Source organism: Corvus brachyrhynchos, unplaced genomic scaffold (assembly GCF_000691975.1).
Source record: "Corvus brachyrhynchos isolate BGI_N302 unplaced genomic scaffold, ASM69197v1 scaffold325, whole genome shotgun sequence".
Taxonomy (NCBI): domain Eukaryota; kingdom Metazoa; phylum Chordata; class Aves; order Passeriformes; family Corvidae; genus Corvus; species Corvus brachyrhynchos.
Genome location: NW_008238356.1, coordinates 52,140 through 61,451, shown reverse-complemented (window position 1 = coordinate 61,451; position 9,312 = coordinate 52,140). Strand labels below are relative to the sequence as shown.

General features: G+C 38.0%; 1 protein-coding gene across 1 annotated transcript in view; it reads left to right on the top strand.

The window, feature by feature from the left end:
* Positions 1–1,621: 1,621 nt before the first annotated feature.
* Positions 1,622–9,312, top strand: part of PSAT1 (phosphoserine aminotransferase 1) — a 14,247-nt gene continuing 6,556 nt past the window's right edge. Inside the window, exons 1-6 of the mRNA XM_017735497.1 lie at positions 1,622–1,687; positions 2,147–2,207; positions 3,060–3,129; positions 4,234–4,465; positions 5,827–5,973; positions 7,007–7,176. Of these exons, the coding sequence (XP_017590986.1) occupies positions 1,637–1,687; positions 2,147–2,207; positions 3,060–3,129; positions 4,234–4,465; positions 5,827–5,973; positions 7,007–7,176 (731 nt within the window). The 5' untranslated portion in view covers positions 1,622–1,636. The remainder of the gene's footprint in view (positions 1,688–2,146; positions 2,208–3,059; positions 3,130–4,233; positions 4,466–5,826; positions 5,974–7,006; positions 7,177–9,312) is intronic.

The following is a 9,312-nucleotide window of genomic DNA, read 5'->3' as shown; positions in this document are numbered from 1 at the left end:
GCGGCCGCGCTCCGTGAGTAGGGCCCGGGCTGGGGCACGGCGGGGCTGGGTGTCTTCGTCCCCTCGGCTCCCCGCGGGATTCCGGCTGCAAAGCGAGGGTTGGGGAAGCTCTAGTAAATAGTAATTACAGGACTTTACCCGCACAGCGCTGAAACGTCGTGTCTTCTTCCCTTCTCCAACGAACTGCCCTGATAAGCTTGGACTTTTGGAAAGGAACTCGAGTGTGGTTCATGGAATACTCTCTAGGTTTTTGGAATTTTTTTTCCTCTGCTGGATGATACGGCAGCAACAGCTATATCGTTAGTTTTGGGATGGGAAGTAGGACCTAACTGCGCAGGGATAGCTGTGTGGAGTGTGAGATTTGTCAGCTGATAGATAGCGTAGTAATTCCCTGAGATGCCTTTTTATAAGAAGTTATAGTGAATGCAGTGTACACTCAACCCTCTGGAAAGTTGCATCAGCAGCCATGGATTATCCAGTTACATATGGAGAGGGGTGGTTTCTGCCCACTGTACATACCCGACTTTCAGTTTAAAGGTTATCTACTGTGGAATTTTTTTTTTTTTTTTCGTTTTCTTAGTTTCCCTTATAGTATTTTTCGTTATTTTATGCATTACGTATTTTAAAAATTTCGTTAAATAAACTGATTTCTTATTTTTATTTGGGTTTCTTTCCCCTCCCATCTCTTTTCTTGAGGAAATGTCCTTTGTGGATAAGGTTGCAAAGAAATTTGTTGTTCTGTGTTGAGCCCTAGATTCGAAAAGGGTCTCTCACAGGCACTGCCTCAGTACCCAGCTCTCTGACAGAGACTGCTAAGAACTGGATTTAAGATTTGAGGAGTGCAGGTGGGCACAGCTGAACTCTGTATTATTAATCTGTTTCCCCTCTTGAAAATGCAGTGCTCTTGTGTGGACTGCTGTATTATCTCGATGGTTTGTTCCTTTTGATTGTGGGCTGATGCTGCCTATAATGCACTCAGACTCAGTGAAGAAAGAAGATGGAGTAATTTATAGATTATAATGGGTGTCGTAGATGTCTACTGTCGGGCATGTGCAGATTTTCAGATGAAGAATATTACTAACAAAATTGGATTTTATCAAGCAGTTTAGCAAGCACTACTCTAATAGTCTGTGTGTTCTCCCTTGCTTTTTTCCCCTTCCTTCTCTGGCATGGGATACATTTCCTTGTAAAATGGGGTTAGAACTTCACAATCTTTTAGTTGACCTTTTGGTACCCAGCTGTTACAGTTGACAGGCCATGCAGACACCCTGTCAGCAAGGTAGATTTCTTATTCCTGAAATTGCCCAGTGTGCAGTTTCTTGTCAGGTCCTACGGTGCATGCATGCAGCATTTGTTTTAGTGGCTGTTCTACTGGGGCTTCCCCTTCTCCTGCTTTCTTTAGGAGCAGCCAAGAGTGTTCTGGCTCTCAGACAAGAATTTAGCAAAATCAGAAGCTGCTGATCCAGTGGTTCGAATCTCATTCTACTTTGTTGATACTCAAGGGCTATGGGAGAAGGTAGAAAAAAAACGATGGCTGAAGCACTACTTGGCTAGGACTTTTATTTTTGGTTGCCTCAAAATTTTGCTTAATTTCTTTCCTAACTCTCAGTAAGATAAAGGCTCATCTTCAAAAACTATGGGACTTCTTTCTGTGAAACCCGTCATTGTCATGTTGGCTCAGTTTAAGGTATCCAATTCCCCAAACTGATCTTTCTCTTATGTTTTGTTCAATACTTTGATTGTCCTATTTGCACAAGTCAAGAGAAAGGACACAGGGTGGAGTGGTGGGAGTGGGTATTTGGGATGCTTGCTTAGAAAGAATACATACACAAACGTTAGATGTTCTGTAAAGGTTAAGAGTTCATTCAACTCCTAGAAATTGTTGAGAAATTTGGAAATGTAACATTTGAAATAATAACTTAAACATGGTGTCCACAACAAGCATATGATTTAAGTTTGCAGTCTTATGAAAAGCCTTAAGCTTCTAGGTACAACAAAATTGTATTGGTGACTATGCTTTTGTTAATCTTACTTGACAAGTGTCAGGTTATTGCAATATGGAATAGCTGGTATAGGCATAATGCATCAGAGACTCCAGATAATGAAAAATTCCCTTAATTTATTTCTGGATTTTTTTTTTTTTTAGGTATTATTAGAAGCACAGAAAGAATTGGTGGACTACAAAGGACTTGGTATAAGTGTTCTTGGTAAGACTTAAAAAATTCCATTTTTTTTCATGATTTCAGTGTTTAACTGGATTGTTTAATAAGACTTTCTGATCTTGGTATTTTGGCTCCATTTCTAACAGACCTGTGTGTCTGTATAGGTGTATATAGATACCATATAGATGTATAGCATCCTTCCCATTAGGGAGGCAGTGCTGTCCTGCCATGAGGCAGGAAGTGTCTTCTGTGCCATATGGGTAGCTGACTGGCTTTTCAGCCCCAGTTGCACAAAAGATTTATGCATCAAGATGGTGAGCATTTTATTAGTCTATGAAACTGATTAGTTGCTAAAAGTAGAACGTGCAGCTGTCTCTGCGCAATTCAGATTAATGTTTAAATTGTACACTTACACGTGGAAGACAGCCTTTGGATTTAAAAGGAATTACTGTGTGAGTGTCCTTAATGTTTAATTAGCTTTACTGTGTGAAGAAGCCTTGCTAAAGATAAGAGAACAAAACAAACTCCTGTACTTTATTATACACTTGTTACAGCACTAGCAGCAGAGAAGGCTCTTAGCGTGAGGAAAAATTAAACCTTTCTAGAGAGTATTTTTTTTACCCGCAAATGTGGTTGTTCCTGGCCATAGTAAGGTCATGTGGGTGCCAACTGTCAATGAACAGAATTTGCCTGTGTTTGGACAAGACTGCAGGTATAAGTCTTCTGTGGGTATTTAGGAGTATTTATGTACTTAAAGAGGAGTAGGAACTGGGAATGACAAGCTTCAGGCATTTTGGGTCTGTAGTGTAAAAGGTTTAAAGCTTAACACTGTTTTAAAATCAAATTCATTTATTACCATCGTGTTTCATGTTATTTTTTCTCTCTATTCCACCAAAGAAATGAGCCATCGTTCCTCAGATTTCACAAAAATTTTAAATACAACTGAAAATCTCATGCGTGAATTGCTGTAAGTGAATTACTTTCTGCTTATTTTTATGTTATGCTTGTGCTAGTTGCATCAATAGTGTCGAATGTGGAGATCTTTCCTTGAAAGCTCCTTTTTGGTGGTGTTTTTCATGCATGTGTACTGTGTATGACAGAGTAATAACCTTGGGGAAGATACTGATCTTCTGTTTGATGCTTATATTTTTGAATGTGACGAAGGATTCTTATTAGGTTAAGATGTTTTTTATATGTCTAGCTGAGTTTTTTTTTTAAATTTTGATTTTTGTCACCTTCACAGAATTCATGAACGTGACATGAACTAAAAGAAATAAGCGCAAACAATAAAAATCAATTGTCTAGTGGTATAAATGTGATATAGTGGTATACATTGCTCATAAGTCCTATTTTATTAACAAAAGCTCTGTGGATCATTGTTACAATCACTGATCAAGAACCCTTTTCCAATTTGTAGAATTTTTTAAAATTTGAAATAAATATATGTGGATTAGAATTACTCATAGTAGTTAATGATATTGGTTATTTAACATAAGCAGTTGACTGTCAGTCACAGCCAGAGTCATTGAGAAAGGGATTTTAATGAATAATTTGAATGCATAATTTTTTGTGATTGTATGAGTAACTCTTTACTGCACTTGCTCTGCACATATACTTTACTGTACTGTTGCACTTTCAAACTGAAGGATCTCACAGCCGAGTGCTACTGTAAGCGCTTTGGTGTGATGTTCTTAGCCTGACAGAAAAGTAACGAAGCTAGCAATTGGTAAAATTAAAAGTCAGCATTAATTGTGACGGATTATCTTTCAAGTTTGTGGGTACTCAAGGAGTGACTCAGGAGTGAGTTTGCTTAATGCAATGCCAGGGTTGGGGATGGAAAGCTTTTTTCAGCCAATTTTCATCACTAAAATTTATAGCATTTACTCTTAACATATTTAAGTTATTTCTCAAGATCATTGCTGAGGTAAGTTAATGGGACTTGATCTAAGCTCTAAGCAGAGTCTTCTAAAATGACAGAGTTCTTCCTCAGTCACTGTTAAATGCATAATACCAAGTTGTATGCATCCTGTGTCACCTGGGAATAATATAAATGGTTATTTCTTTTATGCAGAAATATACCAGACAACTACAAAGTTATTTTCCTTCAAGGAGGTGGATCTGGTCAGTTCAGTGCAGTCCCGCTTAACCTTATTGGTTTAAAGGAGGGAAGACAGGCAGATTATGTGGTTACTGGAGGCTGGTCGGCAAAAGCAGCTAAAGAAGCAGAGAAGTATGCCAAAGTGAATATTGTTCATCCCAAACTAGGAACCTATACAAGTAAGTTGATGACTGCATCTGTCCATGTGGAATGCTTAGCTTCTTACTTGCTCTAAAAATTGATCCAGTACAGCTATTGGGCTGTTGAATGTTAACTAGAGTTGACTGTCCAGCACTCAAAAGATTGTCTGCCACATCTCTCCTTGTTCATTGCTGGGAGATTTGTTAAAGGGCTTAACAGTCTCCACCAGAAAAAAATTGTGAAATGGGGCCAAGCAGATCCCAGAAAATAAGTGGCAAGAAACAAGTGTCTAAGAAGGTAAATGGTCTGGGCTCTCTCAATTTCTTAATATTTAAGTGAGTTCTTAAGCTATTCACAGGGATATTGGGAGGTATTTCAATTCCGTATACACTCAGTAATGAGATTGCTCTAAAATTTAGAAGCAGGTGTGAGATTTTAACCTTGTCATTGACCCAGGATATGGGAGACCTGAATTCTGTTATCTGCTTTTAAGGTTTCCTAAATTCTTTCCCACCACTGTGTCGCTGAATATACATAAATAATTCTTGGAACAGGAATACATGAGATCTAGTTTCTATTCCTGCTAGTTTTGCTCACTTTTCTTCCCTCTGGTCCAAATTACGACCCTTGAACAAAAAAGAGTGGCAACAAGAAAGACAAAGAATATCTCCATGTAAGGTAGTGTATTAACTGGTGACTAGGGCACTAACTTGGAAAATAAGTGTATATTGTCTGAGGCACAGGAAGGAATTGAACCTATGACTTTCTAGTCTGGGGGAGTGTAATTCACCATTTCGTAGCTGTAGATAAGAGGAGAGACAGTAAATAATGGTGGAGGCAATAGCACCATCTCCTGCCCTCCCCCCCACCCCCCCTCAAATCAGGTTCTGGGGGAGAAAAGAAAGAACAGCTACTTGTTCTATGCCAAACCTGTTCTGTGCTGTCAGGACATGCCTGCATATTGCCTGTTGACAGAGGCAATCTTAGTTTTGTAAATCAGTTGCAAAGATTAAAATGGGAGGAAGGTAGGTAACCTTGTGTTTGTTCAGCTTGGGCAAGACTTAAATGCTTCTGAGATTTCACAGAAGCAGAGCTTTAGAGAACTTTGCCAGTGAGAATTTGGATGTTTCTGTGGTTTCAAAGGCAGCACGAAGATTCTTGGACCCAGTGTCTGAATTCCTCTGAAATGCTGTTTTGAACCCCTAGGGCAGTAGTTTGTAGTCTGGAATTGCAAACTTGAAGAAAATCGCTTGAGGAATAAGGGGTGAAAACAAAAGGTTTTGCAACTTAATGATGGCTCACCAGAGAGTTTTGGGAATGCACTGGTGTATTGGTTTTGGAGATGCATTATCTTCCTGGTAACAACATGATTAATAGTCTATATGGCAAAATTGTTCTTGGTTTGCACTTAAGTTTCATGTTCAGGTAAAATTAGATGCTTCCTACGTGTATTATTGTGCTAATGAAACTGTTCATGGTGTGGAATTTGACTTTGTACCTGATGTCAAAGGAGCAGTCTTGGTTTGTGATATGTCCTCAAACTTCCTGTCCAAACCTGTGGATGTTTCCAAGGTAAAGAACTGGACATAGTGACCGCACAAAGCATTTTCAAATTTCAGTGCATGTAATTAAGCACTTTGAAATGTCTGGCTGAGACATTTCTAGCTGAGCACTGAAATTAAGGAAGTCATGTTTTGTTAGTTGACTATCTGATGATGGATAGAAGTGTTGAAATTTCCGGTTTGAGATTTCAGTGTCTATTTGTTTTCCTTTTTCTCATAAAAACATACTTAACTATGTTGAAATTGTTCATGTTAATAGCTACCCAAGATTATTTAGCTACTGTGTGATCTTCCCTAATGAAGAAAATACCTGCTAAAAAAGAAAAAAACAGCTAAAATAAATATCTTCTAAATCATATTTAGTTTATAGATAGTATATGGCTACAGCAGGGTACTGTGAATCAGTTTTTTAATCCTGCCTCTTACATGAAAAATCTGTAACCTCTTTTAAGCTCCATAAAAGCTTCCTATGCCTCACGATTATGGTGTCTGTTTCATAGATGGTACAGAGGCAGAACATAGGCAATTACTATGTTTTTAAAGTATACTATGAGTAGAAGTGTTACTGACTAGTGAAATAGCACGTTTGACCTTTCTAACCTGTGTGTAGCAAAAAGGAGTAGTTGTTGATGTTTTCAACTTGGCCTTTCCTATCTGCCTCTTTGAACAGGTGGATTTTATGATGATGGTTCTGAAATACCAGATGGGTTGAAAATACTGTGAAATGTGTAGGAATTTGTTTTTAGTAAATTTGCTTGAAGTAGTGTGAAATTGGAACAGTCTGCCTTGAGAATTATTTGCAGCCATTAAATAAACATTTAGCAAACTGTTGTAAAATTTGTTGTTATTATAATCCCCAGCTGAGTAGCCGTAAGTGCACTTTGAAATCAGAACTCCTCCTAACTCTTCTTTTGACCTACAACTTGATAATTTTCAACACATTCTCTGTTCCATTCATCTGAGTAGTATGCCTGGGGTATTACTCAGTTGTAAGACCTACAAGTGAATGCATGTGCCAAGTTATTTTATTTTTCCTTTTAAAGTTTGGTGTGATTTTTGCTGGTGCTCAGAAGAATGTTGGCTGTGCTGGAGTTACTGTTGTAATAATACGTGAGGACTTGCTGGGATTTGCACTGAAGGAATGCCCTGTTGTACTGGATTACAAAACACAGGCAGCAAATAGCTCTTTGTATAACACTCCACCATGCTACAGGTAACTCACCCTGCTACGTGAATTCCTTTTTCAGAAAGCTGTTGCACTGCCATCTGCTGCTCTTACCTAGAAAAGCTTCCAAACTTGTGTATTTGCCCTCAAGTCACTGATACATTGAAGTGTTTCACGTGATTCCTGTGAAAACATGGCAAGTGTCCAGCCGTGTGACTGAAGTAGGCTTTGCTTTGCCTAGTGCGACTCAGCCATAAAGGATGTAGTCTTTTGCAAAGTAAATATTATATGTCATAACTCCATTGTAGAAGTTTCAGGATGCAGTTCTGGTTTACATGAGCACAGCTCTAGTCAATTCAGCGATGATGCGTCTCTCATTGCAAGGAGGTAATTTGGCACTTAGACTTGCTTCTTGATCGCTAAATACAGTTTGATTTAATTTCTTCCTGATGTTGCTCTCAGCATTTGAACCTCCACATCCCCACTGACTTTCTTTACTGGAAAATGGTCAGTATTGTTTTTATTAAAGTTTTAAATAATGTAGGATAGTACAAGAATATGCATTCTTTTAAACTTCTAAAATATTTCGTGTTCCTGCTACATCTATCACTACTGTCAGTTTTGAAATGAAACTGTAAAAGAATTTTTTAAAGGCATTTTAGTAGTTACTTTGCTTTATTCTCTAGTACAGTTTTGCATAATTCTCTGACTGCCATCTCAGTGTTTGATTTGGCATCCAAAGATAAAATTGATCTAGCTTTATAATCATTGCTAGCAATCAAAATCATAAAATTGCCATTTGTACCTTATAATTTCATTATGCAAGAAGCAGATCCGACTACAGATTGCTTTTCTAAATTGCTGTCTCCTAGCTTCTGATAACCAGTGAAATGGTGCTTTGCTACTAGGATGTTTACATGTTGAGCTAGTAGTATCTACCCATTCTTAACCTGAAGAATTTTTGTATCAGTGTCCTCTGAAATGATTATTAAAGAAAAGATCTTCAGTCCAGATATCACTTTTTCCCAGAAACTTTAAAATTACTTTGAAAATAAAGATTTCCTACTCATTCAGATAATTTGATAATGCAGTTTTATACTGGTGTTTAGTTTCAGCTCTTATAGCTTGTTTGTATGTTCCGGAATTAAAAAGTCAGGTTGCTTAATGATCTCTGACAGATATTAAATGGTGTATAGGAATAAAGTTCTGTGATTCCTTTATATAAACCCTATAACTTAATTCCATCATTACTATCACTTCAAATTTTACTGAATTTAGTATCTCTGAATCTGCTGATTTGTCACTGCAGGGTGTACTATTGCAATGACATAGGAGCAGCTATCTTTATCAACAGAACCATAAATCTTGAGAACATTTGTTTATACCAGATTTTACAGTGCAGAACTCGTTTCCCCAAGTTGTGTGCATACTGTACAGTATGTAGTGCTGCAATTATGTATTCTTACTGGCAGCCTGTCTGCCCTGTTGGCTGGGTACACCGGGTAGGAATTAACTATACAATGTTTCCAGATTTTGGTCTGCTCAGTGTAGCTTTGTAACACAGGCAGTATGTATGTCTTTATTTTCCAGAGCTTGATGAAACCTCTATTTCATGATTGATTATTTTCCTGACTGCCAATTCACACATACTGTTTTTGGACACTTTATAATTGAATATGCCAGGTTTTAAATCCAGCCATTCATGTTTTCCAAGTACAAAGCTATTTCCATTTGAAAAACTGAAGTTCTACTTAGTCTCAGTACTTGGATACAGTGTTGTTCCTCTGATTTGAAAAGCAAAACAAACCAAATTCTGCAGCCTTATTTTAGCCACTGCAAAGAACTTCTGAAAAGAAAGTGCTGCTTTAACTGTAACTCAGTGTCTGTCAGTAGCCTGAACAGGGTAGTAGGAGGTTAAGGGAACTGAAAATAAAGTTGAACTAACAGTCTTTCTTCTTTCTCATCACTGTCCTGCCAGATTTCACTTCATGCTACAGACTCACATTGGAGTACACTCCAGAATCCAGAATGTAACAAACTGAAATATTGGCAGGATGCACATCTGTTTGGCTTGGCTCTAACTGCCTGTTCCAGTTTAAGGAACTGGCAAGGCTTCTTAGTTCTCTTTTTCTCTGCTCTCTTCCTTGCACATGTTAATGGTTTGCTTGCAAACAGGGAGGGAAT